General features: G+C 34.8%; 1 protein-coding gene across 1 annotated transcript in view; it reads left to right on the top strand.

Annotated features, from left to right (window-relative positions):
• Window positions 1-20,763, top strand: part of LOC150101019 (uncharacterized) — a 78,273-nt gene that overhangs the window by 15,777 nt on the left and 41,733 nt on the right. Inside the window, exon 2 of the mRNA XM_090402148.1 lies at window positions 11,446-11,651. Coding sequence (XP_090258274.1) covers window positions 11,446-11,651 — 206 coding nt within the window. The remainder of the gene's footprint in view (window positions 1-11,445; window positions 11,652-20,763) is intronic.

Below are 20,763 nucleotides of genomic sequence, written 5' to 3'. Positions count from 1 at the left end.
AACAGATGATAAAGGTGACATGAAACTGAAGATAAAAGTATTCTAGTTATCTTGATTAATTACTTTGAAAGATTGCTGAATGAAACAAGTAGTAACAGCATAGTGATATCGAAAACATTCAAGAGGAATGCAAATAGGAGTACATATCAGTACTTGAGGTAGAAAAAGCCATTAAAACCTGAAATGCCTTTCCATAATTAAGGCAGCTGGAGTACATAATATTCAACCAGAAATGCTCAGATATGGAGGAATAAAAGTTTTATGGTGACCAACGCTGCATAATTCAGAAGGCCTGGTCAGAGGTTTGAATCCAGATGGTTGTATTAGAGTTAATATCCATCTCTAAAAAGAGAAGTAAATCTACTAAATCCATCTATAAGCGGGTGGTCTGAAAAGTTCTTGGCCTAACAATGAAAAAACAAATTTATAATTTCAAACTCATTTTTATTTTTCAACATAATCTCCCTTAAGACTAATACATTTATTCCAGTGATGCTCCTGTGCCATTATCCCATCCCTGTAGTGGTTCTCAGTAAGATCTGCAAAATACCCCTCTACAGCTGAAATCACCTCTTGATTTGAAGAAAAACGCTGACCTTCGAGGAAAAGTTTTGGTTTTGAGAAGAGATGGAAGTCAGAGGGAGCCAAATCTGAGAAATAAGGTGGATGTTCCAACAATTCATAGTGCAGATCCTTTAATTTTCCCATTTCCAAAACACCTTTGTGGGCAGGTGCATTGTCCTGATGAAAGATGATTTTTTTTCATCTAGTCTGGTTAAAAGATTGGAATAATATTCCCCGGTTATTGTTTTGTCCTTTTTCAAGATAATTAATAAGCAAAATGCCTTTTAGCATCCCAAAACACCGATGCCATGACCTTTCCTGCTGATGGAACCGACTTTTTGGCACTAAACTGGCTTCTGTTCACTGTTTTGGATTTTGGTGTGTAATGGTGAATCCAAGTCTCATCCATAGTAATAAATCGATGCACAAAATCAGTTTTATTCTTGTTAAATTGCTCCAAGCACTGTTCAGAGATTTTCATGCGAGTGTGTTTTTGATCTGCTGTGAACAATCGTGGCACCCATCTTGCCCAAAGCTTTTGCAATTCTTCATGCAAAATATATCCCACACCTTCTTTTGAAATGCCTATAGTCTCAGCAATTTCGCACACTTTGACTCACCGGTCATCCCATACTATATCCTGCACTTGATTAATGATTTCTGGTGTTGTTACACTTTTTGGACGTCCTTTATGCGGATCATCTTCAAGGCTGGTACAGCGATGTTTAAACTCAGCAGCTCATTTCTTTATTGTCGAAAATGAAGGAAAGAGTGCCCATAAACTTTTATTAATTTCTTTCTTTTGGCATTAAACCTTCTTTTAGAAAGAATTTTGTAACTGCACAATACTCAATTTTTTCCATTTTAAGGGACAGACAACACTTTTGCTTCAAACAGTTGTATGAAACATACTACTTTCCAGAATGACTTGCAATTTCACATGGATGCTTGTGACAGATGTACCAAAGTGAGAATTGTAGAGGAATTTTCTTACCGATTGTTCCAAGTAAGATTTTTAGAAGCATGCTTGAGAAGAGGCTAAGAAAAAGTGTGCGAGGGAAACTTAGAGGGAAAAAACGGATTCAGGCCAAAATAAAGGTTGTCAGGATTAGAGTTTTACTTTGTTTCAAATCAATTGAGAAATCTTGTGAATATAACAAGGATCTGCACTTAAATTTTGTAGATCTGGTAAATGCATATAACAGGCTTCCAACAGTCAAGCTTTCCAAAACTATTATGTGGTGCTAACAAGCCATTATACAGAGCAATTCTTGTAAATAAACTTACATGTTGGTGATACATAACTGTCAATTTTTAGGGAAAGACAGTGTATACTGTTATATTAATTAAAAAACTTTAATTAATACTTCCTATATTTCAGTATTGTTACATTACCATCTTCAGGGAACATAAAATTAATGATATGTGCATGCAGGCACATATCATTAACACTGAACAAATATGGCTGAAGTCATTCCTAGAGTCCTAAAAGATGCCATCTAGTGGGCTAAATTGGATAGTAGTCTTGGCTGTTGGGCTGATGTTCTAAGAATGCAAGCTTCCCATATTTGGGGCAATCTCATGCATCCAAATTTGTTGAGGTTTGGCGTGTTTTTTAGAGCTGAGGCTGATTCCAGGAATAACATCTCATATTTATACTTGCTGTGGTGTAGTAAGGTAGCTTTCTAGTGTTGCCATCCACTTCCTCTAGACCTACCTGGAGTATACCAGGTCCCTTGTAGTTGCTAACTGTCTTACTACGGCGCCAAACAAGCAGGACCACTAATATCAGGATATCTGAACTTAAGGATTATATCCGTTTCCATCAATACAGCCACCCGCCACAAAATATGCTGGAAGAAAGCTACCGTACTACACTGCAGCAAGTATAAATATGAGAGATTATTCCTGGAATCAGCCTCAGCTCTAAAAAAAAATCTCCAAACCTCAACAAATTTGGATGCATGAGACTGCCCCAAATATGGGAAGCTTGCATTCTTAGAACATCAGCCCAACAGGCACCACTACCCAATTTAGCCCACTAGGTGACATGGCACTTTTAAGACTCTAGGACCAACTTCAGTTGTCTTCAGCCATATTTGTTCAGTGTTAGTGCCTGCGCGCACATATCATTAATTTTATGTTACCTGAAGATGGTAATGTAACTTACCGAGATATAGGAAGTATTAATTAAAGTTTTTAATTAATATAACAGTATACATCGTCTTTCCCTAAAAATTGTCATTTATTATACAGAGCAATATATAGTTTATCATGTTGGAGGCTTAATGGATTTTTATAAGCCTCTACACACGTATATAGTTTATATTTGAGTTGTGAGCCCTTGTAGCGCAGTCAATATTATCTCCCATCAGTGACATGAGACTTTATCTGGTCTCTTTCAACGAAAGGTGAGTTAGCCGGTTTCATATGGAATTAGGGAGTTTTTTCACCCTGAAACTGGTTTTTTGTCTCCCAGAACAGGGCAGGAAAACCAGCCCTGTAAACACACACGACTACATTCATAAATACTTATTGCAAAGAAGGCAACAGGAAGCTACCTTGCATTATTATCACTCTGGTAATCAGCTGCAACCCTCTCAAAGAGAGGAAGCCACAGAATTAGGATTAGGATTTGAGTTGTACGTCAGTAGTAGAATTGAAGAAGGTACTGGAAGATAATCTGATGTAAAATCAGGTGTGCTGCAAGGATGCACAATTGTTATTCATCATCTTTATAGATCACATTATGAAAGAAAGTGGCATTAAACTTGATATGAAAATTGGAGATGTTAATCTGAGCTCTTTACTTTATGTAAATGTTGTTTTAATTCTAAATAAATCCTGCATATATCTGCAGAATTCTTTGGCTGGGGAAGATATAGAACAAGTAAAACATTTCAGCTATTTATGTTCCATTTGAAGATGGCAAATTAAATATAGAAATCAACAACAGAATAAGCAAAACTGGTATGGTATGGAGCAAACTGAATAAATTTATGTGGAATAAAAGAGAAATTAGTTGAAGCACTCAAACTTCTGTATACAATACGGTTTTCAAACTAGTTTTAACTTATGGATCTAAGAGCTGGATTGAAATTAAAACACTAGGTCAAGAGCTGGATACCACAGAATTGAGAATTGTGTGGAAAATTACTAGAGTGATGATGGCATTAGTGGCAAAATCATATTACAAATTAATCTTTTATGAAGAAACTTGTAATTGTCAGCATTGAAGAATGTGTGCACCGAGCTAACCTAAGGTGGTATGGTCGCTTAAACAGAAGGGAAAGGAAAGGTTAGCAAAACAGGCGTTTGATGCCAGGATTTTAGAAAAAGATCCAGATGGAGACCATGATCTAGGTGGATTGATACAGTTAGAAAAAATGTGTGCTTTAGAAAACCAAAATACAGGTAACCTTGTAACGCAATACTTATACAACATGGTTTCGATATAACGCAGTCTACAAATTGTGGTAACCTTTGTTCAACGTGGTACTTGTACAACATGATTTTGATATAACATGATCTGCAAATTGTAGTAAGCCTTTATCTTTTCATATATTTTTCATCACGCAACTTACAAATCAAATTTTATCTTCGTTAAATTTGTGTCTGCCCATACTGCTCATGTATTTATAAGCAGCGAATTTATATTAGAGGAAATACCTCTTTAGCATGCATGTACATCAGTTGTTTAATATTAATAACTTAACATGTATAAAACCAACACTAATAACTTTAATGAATTAGAGGTACAAATATTTTAAAATATATTTTTAAATAATTCTTAAAAACTATTTCATTGATGGTTGCATAAGATGAGAATCTCCCAAACTTTTGGAAGAGAGAGGCAGTCATTTCTATTCAAATTCAGCTGATCTGAAAGGGCTTCGCAACTTTCTTTTAAAAGGCATTCATATTTAAACCTGCATCTGTGGAGAAGACAAGCTTTATCCTACTGGATATTATATTTAGTGTCAATGCTATGTTGTGCTAGACCAGACTTATGAGGTTTCATGTATTTGATATAATACTGATGTTCCTTCATTCTTTTTTGCCACAGAATGATAGAGGTGCCAGTTTGTAGATGGCAACAAGTGACAAACTGGCTAAATACATGAAATCTCATAAGTCTGGTCTAGCACAACATAGCATTAACACTAAGCATAATATCCAGCGAGATAAAGCTTGTCTTCTCCACAAATGCAGGTTTAAATATGAACGCCTTTTTAAAGAAAGTTGCGAAGCCCTTTTATATTGGTCGAATTTGAATCGAAATGACTGTTTCTCTTTCCCAAAAAATTTGGGAGAATCTTATGCCACCATCAATGAAATAGTTTTTAAGAATTATTTAATATTATTTTATTAATATTAATCTTCTGGCACGTGGCAACAACTTAATTGGTAATCCACCGACTGTTCTGTACTTTGTATTCCATTACTTTAACGGTTTGTTCTACACTGATGATGTACTGGTACTTTCAGTACAAAATATTTGTACCTTTTAATTAATTAAAGTTATTACTGTTGGTTTTATACATGTTAAGTTATTAATTTTAATTATGCCACAGGTACCTCTAAAGATTAGACATCAATTGTTTACCTTATTAAGTGTTTATTGGCGAAAATTGTGTTACTTTTCTGCCAGGACATTAAAAATCATAAATGTGTTAATCTCAATCTGAGCACTTTATTTTCTAGTTAGTTACATACAATATGTAATACTTTATTCAAATTAAGTGGATATTGAATCCAAAATTATTTCAAAGCCAAATAAGAGAAACTACAAGAGTTTCGTGCCGAATATAGAAACTATAAAAGTTTTGGCAGATTCAAGCATAAGCAAACCTTTCATGACAGGGGCAACTCGTGGTAAAGGTGAAGTAAGCTCCGATCACTTTCCTTAGTATTTCCCATAATGTAAAGCACATCTCCTTGTGGACATGTATGATGCTGTACATTTGGGGAGGGGGGGGGGGTCACTACCCAGACCCGTTTCTACCTGAAAGGTTTGCTTATGCTTGGATCTGCTGAAACTTATAGTTCCTATATTCGACACAAAACTCTTGTAGTTTCTCTATTCAGCTTTGAAATAATGTTGGATTCAATTTGAATAATTTTGCATTGCCGAAGTAAAGCCTTTTGGCTCTTTATTTCAGTGATATGTAATACTTTATTTATGCAAAAAAAAAAAAAAAAAAATATTTTATAGTAATGGACACTAAAACTGCAACGAAAAGGAAAAAGCCAACATTAAAAAGAAAATTCATTTCTCTCGAAGAAAAAATTAAAATCTTGGATCAGTTGAAAAATGGAGAAAAACCAAGAGTTGTTGCAAGAACTTTGAATTTAAATGATTCAACAATTCGAATAATCAAACAAAATTAACATAAATCCAAGAAAGTGGTATTTCTGTGTTGCAAAGTGATGTTGATTGAAAATGGCAGACATTCAAATGGACAAGGCACAAGCCTTGTCCATCTGAATGCCTGCTGATGAATTATTAAAGATATCGGAGAACTCTATAATTTGGACTTCGAAGATGAAATTCAAAATGATACCATTTTAGTAGAAAACTCCTGAATGTAAATAACACACATGAATAAGACAATGAAACAAATGCTGACTATAAAGGGAAATGAAATCGATTGGCAAACTGATCCAGTTGACATAAAGTTTTTCCCATTGACTAAAAATGAAAATCTGCTAATTCTACTAAACGGTAACAATAGAATAGATTTCTTTTGTCTTCTATTGACAGATGAATTTCTATAAGAAGTTGTGGACCAAGCCAGTTATAATGCTACTCAAATATTTTTTGTCTAAAGAAACCAAAGAGCAATCCCTAATTTATCTATGAAAAGATGTAACTATAGAAGAGTTGTTAATATTTTTGGGTGTGTTTTTGCATGTTGGTAACATAAAAGACGAGTTACAAGATTCCTTGAAGAAAGATCCTTTATTTCATAATTAAGGTGTTGCAATGAGTATAAATCAAAATCAGTTTCTTCTGATATTGCAATCACTTCATTCTTCAAAAAATCCTGATTGAGTTAGCCTAAACCAACAGACCAGTTATATAAAATAAGACTAGTTGTCAATTATTTCAATAAAAGGATGTCAGAGGTATACTATCTAGGTTCTAGAGTTTTCCTTAGATGACTCCATGGTCCTCTGGCAAGGTCGATTTAGCATTTCGTCAGTGTACTGGAACATTAAGAATGGATAGAAAACATACTCCAAAATAAGTTAAGAATAAAAAAAGAGAAACAGTTGCAAGATGTGATGACAGAGTGATGATAAGCAAGTGTAAGGATAAAAGTTATATCTTGACAGACTTTGAAAATAAAATGGTAGAAGTAGAAATCAAAAGAATGGAGAAGTAAGTAAACTGCTACTAATTGTGAATTTATAACAAGCTTATGTCAAGAATTGACTGACAAGACCAAATGCTATCTTGTTATCTGTCAGAAAAGAAGATGATTTGCCTGCTGCCAAAATGATTCTTTCAAACAGACATTATTTATTCAATAAATATTCTGGTGGTACTATGACACTATTTGATTATATAATTTAATTAACATAAAAAAAAAAAAACTTTTAACTTTTACCTCATATGAATGACTATTTGAGATGAAATAAAGCACCACAACAGCACATTCTCATAAAATGTGAAGCAACACCAGGGAGGGAAGATGAACAGACACACTCTATATGACAAGTTGTCCTGGTTATCCAGGATATTATCTAAATGCAGTGTTATTTGTCACAAATAATGTCATCCATACATATGTGAATATTTTTTTGCCAGTTTGTATCTTGGCTTTTGTTCAATTTTTCAATAAAAGTTTCTTTGCAATAATTTGTTTTGGAATTTATCCCTGTAAGATTTAACATCAGTCACTAATATGAAGAAAATATTGTTTAATGCTTTAAAGCATCAGATGGTACTCAGCTCTGAAATATGGAGCTCATTGCCACTGATGCTTTAAACCATGTAATAAAGGTGTTCTTCCAAGTGAGAAAAATTCATTTTATTAGCTCCATAGACTTAAGATAATTTTAGCAACTAGCTCTTGGATTTTCTAAAGAAATTAAAAAATGGCCCCTGGGACATTCTGTCATAAATTAGTGGGAGTCAACATGTTAACTTGTCAATAGTGAGTTTGTCATCTATATCTGTTTCATCTTCATCACTGTTATCATCCTCACTTTCATTGTTATTATCAGGATTCAGAACAACAGGGGTTTCTTTGCCACTATTCATTCACTCAGCCAGATTTTCTTCATTACCCTTGGCATCAGGTCCTGATGTTTTTTTTTTTTTTGCATACTCAAGCAACTCATGAGTAATTTCTTTCTCCTTTAATACATTAAATCTTATAAAGCTATTGCCAACAGTTTCATGAGGAATATTATCAAACATCAAGACAGGATACAACTTATGATCATTTCTTTAGTGCTGATTCTTGTACCTTTTCTCAGGCACTAGCAGTTAATTAAAGTATTTGTTTTATATTAAATTCTTTAATAAATGTCTCTACTGGCTTGCTGGAATTTCTGACATCTGGCAAAAACATTTCATGTAAAGTGTGATACATAGTCTTCACAGACTATATTATTCCTTGGTCTTGGAGTCAGGTAATGGATGTACAGTTTGGTGGTAAACACAATGCCTAAACATTTTTCTTCTGGGCTAAGCTAAACTCCTACTCAGCTCTGGGGTGAGCTTAACAGTTGTCCAGAATGAGAAGAATTATGCACTCTTCTGGTGCCAACACATGCAGTGTATTCAGTTTTATAGCACCAAAAAAAAAAAAAAAAACTTTTCAAACCATTCTAATGTAATCCAGCCATTGCTGTTTCATGATATATTGCAGAGTACATTTTAATGCTTTCAAGACCCTAGAGCATTTAATTTTTCCTGTCACCAGCAGCAGCTTACATCTGTGCATGTCTGGTGCATTAGAGCCCTGGGAGTCTTTCTTTGTTCTTTGCTAATAATGTCCTTCACATTGTGATTTGCTGTTATAATGTAATTTAATCAGCATTATACACATTATTGGGACTGAGAAGGGCATCAGTTACAAGTTTATAAATTCTTCCACATACACTTCAGCTCCTTTGTGGTTTGTGGACTGTTTTTCATCATGCACACACACATATACGCTATAGCTTTGCTTTCGCTCTATTATGGAATGTGAGAAGATTGCTAAATCTAGATCTACCTTTAACAGGACCATACTGTCCTCTATATAGAAGATTCTAGTGCCATCAACTTGCCTTTGGATGATTTTCCTCACTAACATTTCAAGTATTTTGATCCTACTAACAAGGCAAACTGACAGTTAATAGATACAATACACTGACCTCATAGCATTAGTTACCTACTGTAATTCCAAAAACAACCAGCAACCTCTAAAAGCTACTTGACTTTAATTCTTTTTGAAACTGTCATACATTTTCTCTTCAGCATGAAACTAAACATTGATCACTCAAAACTAAATAGCTGATACTTTAGATTTCAAATCTTCCCTGTATTCTTGTATCCTGAACCACTATGAAATATCACTATGAACAACAACAATGTAGTTGATAAGATGCGTGGAAAGGCTTATGTGTTGACAATACATGTTAATTTGTTTTCACAGCATTGACTACAACACAGAATTCTGTGTTGTAGTCAATGCTGTGAAAACAAATTAACATGTATTCATCTGAAAATGAAGACGTAAACAGAAGAATTCATTATAAAACATTAATACCAGAAACACTTATGTTTGATATTTTCATTGTAAAATTTTTGACTAAGTTTCATAGCCATTGTCAATACAGTTATAGGAAAACTCAAAAAAGAAGAATTTAATTGAAAGCATGTGATATTATGTGCAATATCGGCTGAAGGAGAATAGCTCCATCTGCATTAATAGATATTCAAAATAAATTACAGTAAATTGATTTAGTTAATTATTTTTAAATTATAAACAAAATTTAATTACAATTATGGAACACATGAATGATGAGTAATGGTTGAAGTGGAAGAACAGTGGAAGAAAACCAAAGTGTTGCACAAAAGTTACTTTCTTCTAGAAAGACTACAAAGAAAGCTTCAGAATCGGTTTGTGAAGCACATTCACAAACCGATTCTGAGAAAGTTTTAGGTAATCATTTTTGTTCAGAATCGGTTTGTGAATGTGCTTCACAAACCGATTCTGAAGCTTTCTTTGTAGTCTTTCTAGAAGAAAGTAACTTTTGTGCAACACTTTGGTTTTCTTCCACTGAATTCTGTGTTTTGTAGATAACGCGTAGTTTGCTAAACTGGATTTGTTGGGATTAAGATAAATATATTCCTGGTGTTCTCCAGATGAATTTGTGCAGATCGAAAAGAGAAATATAAATCCATAATAACATAAGCCACAGGGGATTCTATAAACTCCAGGATAAGATAGAGGAGGATATTTGTCTTTTGGTGAGATAAAGGAATGTATTAAGTTTGCGAACTGGACAGAAAGCAACTTGTACATTAATCTGTTGAAGTGATCTTCATATTTTTTCAGAAAGTCCCTTAACATATTCTGGACTTTTTTTCACCTAAACGATCAGTTTACATATCATCAACATACAGATACATTGATATGTTTGCTGTATAGAACTCCTCTTTGTCTGATTTTCATTAATTTCTTAGAAAAATTAATTAAGTTAACCAAGAATAAAATTTACCCTAGAAGTAGAAGATAACAATTGCCTTCCTTTTCTGGATGTTCTCATTCTACATCAACCAAATGGCAATTGACAGTTCTCGATATATAGAAAACCCAACTCATACTGGTAAATACATCGATTCTAACTCTCATCATCCTTGTCAGAGAATTGGCATCTAATACATTATTAATTTTAAATTTTATAGAAGACATCAGTTTTAAAAAGGAATGAAGTATTTTTCTGATTTTATTGATGTGTTAAGTAGTTCTGTTTAATTATAATAAGTGCAGCTGACTGTATTTATTATTATAAGCACTTGCATATTGCCCAAAGATTATAACCCAGAGTACCCATGGTTTTTGTAATTTTTTCCTTTGGGGAATCCATCTAGTGTTACATGTAAATCAAAAGGCATTTTCCATTATATGCTATTAAGGTATGTTTCAGATATTACGATATTCTTACAAATTAGTCTATTATTTGCAACATCACTGATTTGATCAGCTTTTATTTTTATCTTCTAAATCATTCCTAACCAAATTGATAGCATACACACTCTCCAACAAGCAGTCTGTGGGTTCATATCTACCATAGTCATGAATGTCTTTAGGTGTAGATAAATTTCATTGCCTGATGCGAGACTCCTACCTTGCTTATTTGAAGGCTTGAAGTGGCTTCAAAAGGTTTTCCATATTAGGTCTTTAGGGCAGGGTTTCTCATTACTTAATAATCAGCCCAGTCACTATACTAAGACATGATAGGTTTTCAACCTTTCATGAATAGAACTCACATTTTAAAAAAATAAATAAAATAAATAAATAAAACTACCTACAGTATGGTTTTTCTCTTAGCACTTTTGTTTCAAACACTTATTTTGCTAATCATTGATCTCCTGTTCTAAGTGATGATACTCTCCTACATTATCTGTTCTTACACAATCTAGATAAAAACACAATTAAAAATATATCTAAGTGATGGATCAGGATCATTATAAATGATGTTAATTAACATGTCAATTTAATTATTTATTATTATATTATCTAACTTTTCATGTATAAAAACTGATGCTGTTTATTATTATTATTATTATTATTATTATTATTATTATTATTATTATTATTATTATAGTTATTACAGATTTTGCTACATTCTTAATAGTCTATACATAAATTTTAGGAAAGGAGAGATGGCAGTTCTATCAGAAATCCGCAATTTTGTTATGAGGTATAATATCAAGCAGACAATGATTGCAGAAATGACAAAAATGAGTCAAGCATATGTAAGTAGGTTTTTCAGAGGAGATATCCAAGATATGTCAGAAAGAACGAAGAATGCCTTCTATATGTGGTACTTAACATGCAAAAATAACCCATGGAAACTAAGTGAGTAAACAATTCATGAACTTGAATGTTCATAATATAGAGATGCCCCAAACATTGTCAATATGTTTGGCACAGTATTCATTTTTATATGTATTTCCAGTAGTTTATAACCATTTTAATCTGACTTTATGTAACTTAAATTTTTTGCAATATTGAGAATATCTTTTAATTGAAAAATGCTTTAAAAAACTTAAACTTGTACAAATCAAAATTCCATCAACTGGTTTTTTCATTGGTTTGATAGTATAGAACAGTGGTTTTCAACCTTCATACTATCACAACCCATTTTTCACTGTTAGCATACCTCACGATCTGGGATATTCAGAGTAAAAACGAAATTCTGTTTCACTATAAGAAACAGTTTTATTTCATTTAAATTAGTTTCAAAGTATGATTGCATACAGACTTCATATAATGAATACAAAGTGAAAAATTTAAATATATTGTTTGCTGATTGAAACAAAAGTTTTTAATCATCTTCCAAATTCAAATTTAGTCCTCCTCTGTTATAACTCTTGAAATTCAAGGAATTACTGGGAAGTCAAACAGCCTGTAAAACCAAAAATTTTTTTCTTAAGATTACAGAGTGAACTCAGACTTTATTTCCATTTCCTTGTAAAAAATAATATTGAGCTTGTTTTTTAGTGGCTAGTTACTTGATCCTAGGAACTGTTGAGGAAAATGCACATTGAAGATCATCTTCCACATTTAGTCGATTTCTGTGCTTTTTCTTTCTTTTTTTTTTTTTTTCATTATTTTATTTTTACATTTCAGTTACTTAACAATATTTACTTTTGGATAGTGAAATATTGTGTTATGGTGATATTCACAGAAATAGAATTATAACCCATTTGAAATCTTTCCATAATCCATAGGTTGAAATCACTGGTAACAAGAGAGAGAGAGAGAGAGAGAGAATTTTATATTATTAATATTATTATTATTCCTGACACTTCCAAGAAGTCCGAAGACTCATTGCGGGAGGACACCTACAACTCTTTCAACCACTACACCGAACCTCTACTACGAATTATCTCCATCAACGCCATCTACTACCCACCTCCACCAGCACAACAACTAGTATTTTTTGTCTGTAAATTGGAGAGTGTTCTGAAGAGCCGATTTGTCTGTATGCAGGATGAAAAATCCGAGTTTCCAGGAGGAAATACTCTGCTACCTCCGTATGAGATCAGCTAACTCACCTTTGATTGAAATTGTCCAGATAAAGATTCCTCCCGTCGCGACGAGAATCAAACTTAGGCCTACTCCACTCGAAGGGCGCAATGTACCGTCTTTCTTCCAATTGCGCTATGGAGGTGCTATTTTAATTTTCATTAGGCTTTCCATATTTGCATTCTGTTTTCATCAAAATTTGCTTGTTTACTTTTATGGGATATCTCTGTTAACAGTACACCCATAAAAATAAGCCTAAAATTTCTATTTGAACTCTGTCAGACTTAAGAAATCTCCAGAGCAGTTTATGAAATAAAAACAATGGATGGCACTTTCCTATTACAAGTGTAATTTTAGGAGATGACTTAAACAGAACACTTATCGAAACTCGCCAAATAATGTATTAACATCTTCACTTTAAGATGTTAGGCTTAGTGACCTATTATGTTATTGTAACTGGGCATTATAGAAACTTAGTTAACGCATTGAATGGATGTAGTAAGTTTTTTTTGCTGGGAAAGAAAGTAAGTTATATGCAACGAGAAATTTATATTCTTTTCATCCTTATTTTACTCAAATGCAATGAAACCGAAGGTTATAAGAAATATTATTGTGGTAATGGGTTTTTTTTCTCCCATCTTTGTCTGTTCTTTTCTTCCTGATTTTTTTTTTACCATCCTATTTTCTAGACTCACATCACTGGGATCCAATACCCTGCAGCCATGTTTGCATGCAGTGTGAACTATGAACTTCAAGAAAAGAGGATCCTGATAGTCTTGCAGTGCTTTGGCCCTGCTTCAGCAAGATAGGCAGCCTTCGATGATGACAGCATCAGTTGGCTGTGAGCTTGCCTGCAATGATCATCAGTAAGTCTTCTTTCCTATAGTCTGGGAGGATGCAAGGCTTGCTGTGATGCCACACATGAATACTTGCTATCCAGCAAGTAATGACTGCTTGCTGGATAGTGGGTATCCATGTGTGGCTGCATCATCAGTGGAAAGATTTGCTGCTAAATTTTCCCTCCTTTTGAGAATGAGTCTTTCTTTTTTTTATAGCATTTATAACATGGTTGTAAAGTCCATAATTTCTAAAATGAATGCTGATCACCATGCAACACTAAAAGAAAGGATTCTTAATTCAAACTGACTTCCCTTCTTTAACTTCACTGATTAAGTTGGAAGGAGATCTGTATTTGTTCTCAGTCATGATCTAACACAAATTCTCCTAACCCCCTGGACCTTTTCTTAATTAGTCCTCCTTCCAACTTGATCAGTGAAGTTAAGGGGGGGGGGGTTGAATTATGCACAGTGAAGTCTCCAAATACACTCTAGATGTTTGTTCTAGTCTTAACAACTCCCTCCATAACCTTGTTCATATTTTCTTTTCTACAGATTAACCTTCTCCAAGCTTTTCTTACCCTCATATCTCTTTTCCATGACCTAAATACTATTTCCACTTTTCTGCTCAAAGCACCTCCATATCAGTGACTGAAATAACCCTAACTGGAATGAGGATGTTCATTCCCTGCTCCACTCAAAATTCCTAATCTTTATCCAAGTTAATTTTTGGCAACATTCATTGCCAAAAATTAAAAACTTCACCTTCTTATTCAACCAACACTACAGCCCAAAACACCTGTATGAAAATCAACAAATCTAAAACAAACTTCATAAGGACTGAACATATCAAGGTTACCTCCATCTCAAATGGTAGTTGAGCCATCTGATTATTTGCCAAGGCTGTCGATCATGACTTCTGCCTTAATAACATCACCTAAAAGATAGACAGACATCTTAGCATCAGTCTTTTCCTCTGCTTCTTCTGCTCACAGCACATCTTTACTGATCTTTCCCCCAGAAGGACATCACAAAAATGCTTAATAAATTTTCTAATAAATCCTCCTCCCCAGTCCCGCATCCAGCCAATTCCAAAGAAAGATAATAAGTCACCAACAAACTACTGTCCAGTTGCTCACACTTCTATTCTCTCAAAAACTATAGAGAAGGTCATCAACAGCCATCTTCTGCACCACCTGGAGATACACTAACTAGTGACCAGCAAAATGGATTTTGCCACTCTCAATCCACAGTCAGTCTTTTAGCCTTCATACCTACCTTTGGACTTGTCATTAAAAAATTCAGAGACTCTTGTGCTTGCTCTCAACATTTCAAAAGCATTTGATTGGATTTGACATAGGGACCTATTTAACAGATTGTCATTCTGTGGTCTGCCATCTGTCTTATGCAGATGGATTGCCAACTTTCTCATAGATCACTCACTACAATTTATAGTGGATGGTTTCCTCTCCTCAGATACCCCATCAGTGCAGGAGTGCCTTAGGGTTTTGTACTTCACCTGCTCTCTTCCTCCTGTATATAAATGAAATACTCTCATTGAATTCAAATCCTATTCATAGCTTCTTAGATGACAGTACATTGAATTCCTCCTTTTCATTGGACAAACCTTGTAGTGCCCAACTGTTAGAAACTTGAGTAATAATACCAAGCTTCATGGTATTATTGCTCAAGACACCACTTCACATCCTACAGCTGCTAGATTCGAAATGGGACTGGTATAGAACTGGAATGGTGGTCCAATAAAGTTTTATAGCATAACTACATTAAACACATCTCTGCAACCATCTTGTATTAAGGTTTTCTTGTGTTGGGGTTCTGGATGGTATATAGGTTGCAGATATGTCCTCCAGATTCTTGGAATTACCAATCCATCATTCTTGTTTAGATTCGAATGATGTTTCAGCATCTCACAAGTTTCCTTGAACTGTTTTGAAACCAGGTTTTTTTGGTGCAGTGTAGGGACTTGGTACCTTTCCAATTGATTCTGTGACATGTTTGATGAAGTTTATGGCCTGACAAGTCTGTTTTAACATAATGGAGGAATTTAATATGGCATTTATGTTCATCTTTTCTTGTTGAGATGATATGCCCTGTTTCCCCTAGGGTAGGATGCAGGTGCACTGAATTTTATAAACCCCTGGGTGGAAAGGTAAAGAAGGAGATCTTAGGATGAGCTGAGTATATTTTTTAATTTTGCAGGTGGTTTGAAGGTTGCCTTAATGTTATATTTATGCAGTGTTCTATTTTTTTCTGATATTCCCCTGATGTATGGTTATGGCATTCTTGTATTATTTTTTGCTTTTAATGGTATTATTGTGGAGGATCTCCATTTTTGCCTCCATAAATTCTTCACTATGAATGCTAACCACCACGTAACCTTAAAAAAAAGAACTCTGTAAGAAATACTCAAATGATGATCCCTCTCTCACAGATCCACGAGATGTTCAGTTTCTGCCTTATGCCTGTTCTGCAGATAAAAGATGGCAATGAATTCCTCCTTTCTTCTTTATCCTCTAGCCTACACATGGTACTGATATGCTATAGGTCTTGTGACCTTTTGTGTGTTGTCAGATATTTAAAAAAAAAATAAAATAAAATAAAAAATTCAATTTTTTTCGATAACCACCAGAATATTTTGTCACCTTTATGATATTTATCCCCTATATTCTTCCCAAAGTTTTCCCATGAATTTGTCTATTTACTTGTACTTATAATTTAGTTTTATTATATTTCTCTGCAGGTATGTGTTCATTTCCCTGCCAGGAACTCTCAGTACAGCTTCTTTTCTTGGAATACTTCTCTAACATCTTTAGCCCCCCATATTGTTCTAATTTTTATACTTGCAAGCAACCTCACCACACCATGTTTTGCTGGATGAGTTGGCTCATGTTTCTCCAGATTTTGCAACTGTGTCTCTAAAGTTTCATATGTATTTTCAAACTGTTTCACCTTTTCTCCTATGCTATGTATATATTTGACTCTGTAGTTCTTATCTGAAAGTTACTTAATTTGGATTCTTTTTAAAACTTTCATACATGTTTTTCTTTTCCTTGTGATGTTCATTGTTATCCTGCTCAAAACTAAATAGTGATTACTTCCTATTTCAAATATCCTCTAGACCAGGGGTCGCCAAACTTCTTTGACCGTCGACCCCTTCAAGAGTTTCTTGACTTTTTATCGACCCCCATCTATTTTACTATTACGTAATTTCAATATTACCTAATATGTATGTTGATGAATTTTAGAACATTAATGCTCACTTGTATGTCAATGTGCAAAAATGAGACTGGGTTCGAATATGTGTAAGTATAAGTAAATAAGCAACTGCGCACGTGTTGCAATGTCGCTCCTGTTGCACCGGCCAGGCAGGAACCACCACATCCGTTTATTGGTAAATACATCATTTTGGCCTACTTGATTGGCCTTCGTAACTATTTTCATGACCTTATTCCATCTTACAGGTCCTATTCATGTCACTGTTCCCACAATTCACTCTTAATTGTGTTGTCATTCAGGATGGAGGTAATCAAAGTTAACCGAATTAAATATTATTTTTGACCACTTTGGCGACTACTGCTCTAGACTCTTGTATCCTGAACTAGTCTAAAGACATCACTATCAAGAATAGCATAATCAATAAGCCTCTATGTCATATTTCTTTTATATTTTCTTCATATGAATTTATACACATTTATATAGGAATGTAGCATTATTAATGACTAGTCATTCCTATGCTGCTGGTACTTACCATTATTATCATCATTCTTGCCTTTTTGTCCAAATTTTTTTATGACATTTCTGTAAACTCACGACTTGTTTTCTACCGTGCTTTTATGCTTCCAACAAGAAGTCTTTTTTCTTTTTTCTCAATCAGTTGCCTTCTCTGATTGACTCAAAGAATTATTATTATTATTTGAAAGGTGAGGAGTATGCAATGAGAGCAGATGTGAAAAAGTAGTTGAAAGAAGCAAAAATGAAGAGTAAAAAATGCTAAACTCTATGCCTGGTTTCAAATCTCTTAAAGACCATGTTATGATTCTGTTAGGGAGTAATGGCTGGATATAAACTGAACCCGTTTGTGATATGGCATAGTGAGAATCCACGAGCCTTCAAAAACATTAGGAAGCATACTCTTCCAGTTCATTAGCGGAGATAAAAGAAGTCATGGATAAGTCAAAAATTGTTTGCAGATGCCTTAATCAGCTATTATGCGAGTGAAATGGAAAGCTATTGTGTGAAAGAAAATGTAAAATTTAAAATTTTATTAATTCTAGATAATGCTTCAGGTCATCCGGCTTATATCGGTGATCTTCACCAAGTTCAAGGTCATGTTTCTCCCTCCAAACACTACTTCATTGATCCAACTGATGGATCAGGGAGTTCTAGTAGTGTTTAAGGTTTATTATCTACGGAGAACTTTTTCACAAGCCATTTCTGCTAATGAAGGAAACAAACAGACTCTCATGCAATTCTGGAAAGCATTCAATATTTATCATGCTATTAAAAATATTGCTGTAGTTTGGGAAGAAGTGACCTCTCATAGTTCAACTCATAGGAAGTGCCCCTGAAGAGCTGACCAACAAAGAATTGGCCGAACTGTTGGAATAACGTGTTTCAGAAGAGGAAGAAGGAGAAAAAGAAGAGGGAAAAGAGAAACAAGGAGGGGTAGGTCAACAATCCACAGTGAAGGGTCTTGCAGAAATGTTCACTGCAGTTAGCGATGTTCTCAAAATGGTTAATGACATGGGCCCCAATGTTGAATGCTACTTATTAGTAGAAAGGAAAGTACATGATGCGTTTGTTTGCTATAAACAAATTTATGATGAAAAGAAGAAGAGGAATGAGCAAAGCACATTGGACATTTTCATCAAAAACCCAAGGGGTATACCAGAAAAGCTGCAGCCTGGTCCTTCACATAATGAAGATGTGATTGTGGAGGAAGATTTGGGTGATTATTCTCATGTTTTATAGTGGCAGTAATGCACAGTACAGTTTTATAAGGTTTAAAAATTAAAATGACAGTATACTTATTACAGTTAAGTCTCTAACCCCTATAACTCTGTTGATTTAATGTATTGACTTACATCCAAACCGACTTGCGTTCTGCTTGATGGAGTGGAACCCGGAACAAAAATCGAGGGATGGCTGTATATCATTAACAGCTCTGATGCCCTACCTACTTTGTGTCCTCAGCAAACAACCGAAGATCTCCTAAGTCAGCCACTTTCCAGTATCATTAATGTATAGATTAAAGTACAATGGTTGAAGGACTGATATCTGGGACTCACCACTGCTCACCTTAAATTGGCAAATTTACATCCCCATATATACCACTTTCTGATACCAGTCAGTCAGCCACCCTTATTTAAGTCAACAGTTATTATTCCAATCCCATATTCTCTAGTTTATGCAACACCTTTTGTGGTATCCTATCAAATGCCTTAGCTAAGTCCAACATTATCATAGTGTATCCATTCCCTTTATCCAGCTCAGCTGTAACATTATTATAAAATACACTTCTTGGAAAGAAGTCAATGGACACCATAGTGTGAGGAACAAACTTCATGGCAACCACCTTAATAAGATGCACTACCTCCTTTTGCTGCACTGACTGCAGCAGTCCTACAGGGCATACTCTCCACGAACATACAGTAGTGATCAATGGGAATTTTGGACCATTCTTCCTGTAGGTATGTAATGAGGTCCTGGACTGTTTTTGGTCTGATGTCCCTTGACCTCACCCAATGCTCCAGTTAATCCCACAGATGTTCAGTAGGGTTGGATCGGGGCCCTGCAATGGGCAGTCGCAGCAATTGTGGTTAAATTCTTGTCCACAAACCATGCAGTTACAGCAGCAGCAGCCTTATGATACAGCGCATTGCCTTGTTGAAAGATACAATGGTTAGTTCTTTAGAAACTCCACAAAGTAGGAAGCATTGTATTGTCCAGGATGTTCAAATACTTCTCAGAGTTCAGTGTTCGTGGCACCACAAAGAGAGGTCCAAGGCCAAACCAGGAAAAACAGGACCATACTATCACACTACCACCTCCAAATTTAGTTGGGTCACACACTCTGGTAAGATACGTTCACTGAGCATCTGCCGTACCCATCCATCTGCTTGTTAGGTGTGTAGCATGATTCATCACTCCATAACAGTTTTCCAAGCTTTCATGTCCCACTGTACATGCTCTTTGCACCACTAAAGACAACGCTGCATGTTGATTCGGATAATGTGGGGCTTGCATATTGCAGTCCTACCATGGAAACCCATGTTGTGAGCCTTGGTTCTGAATGTTTTTTGTCTTCCAGTCTGTGCTCAGAACTCTGTATTCAACATGTCAGTTTTTACTTATTATCCTTTGTAGCACCCTACAGTTATGTTCAGAGAGAGAGAGAGAGTGTGGTGGATTGTCCACTTTTGCAGTTGATTCCCTGTGCTTCCATCTCAGTATGGTATCACTGATGTTGACACAGAATTGCCCAATTTGTCAACAATTTTCCAAACAGATAGAGGCCTGCAACATGGCATCCTATCACAACACATCAAGTATAGTCTGCTTTCATCAAAAATTTAACTGCCATGGATCTGAGATATAAGACATGATACCACAATGTGATATCATGATAAAGCAGAATGCAAAGAAGATTTGGAGGAACTTATTATGAAAGTTAAAGAAGAAAGTGCTAAATATGGTCTCAAACTTAACCTCAAAAAGACAAAAGTTATGGCAACATGTGAACTTAATGATTTTGAAGTAGATGGGGAGAAAATGGAAGCAGTTAGCAATTTTGTGCTCCTAGGATCTCGAATTGATCAAGATGGTTGTTATAAAACCTGAAGAAGTTAGAAGAAGATTATTATTTGGAAAGAAAGCATGACAAATTTAAGCAAGATCTTTAAAGATAAAAGATATTAGCCTCACAACAAAAATCAGAATTGTGAAAGCAATTCCCTGTGGCACTGTATGGATGTGAAAGTTGGACCCTGAGAAAGAGTGAAAGAAGGAAGATAGATGCAATTGAATTATGGGTTTGGAGATGCTTACTAAAAATACCATGGACTGCAATGCAAACCAGTAAA

The sequence above is a fragment of the Typopeltis vanoorti genome, chromosome 12 (genome assembly GCF_054136105.1).
Source record: "Typopeltis vanoorti isolate ZY-2024b chromosome 12, IOZ_Tvanoo_1.0, whole genome shotgun sequence".
Taxonomy (NCBI): Eukaryota; Metazoa; Arthropoda; class Arachnida; order Uropygi; family Thelyphonidae; genus Typopeltis; species Typopeltis vanoorti.
The sequence above is the reverse complement of the archived record's forward strand: the minus strand, read 5'-3'. Positions and strand labels throughout refer to the sequence as shown.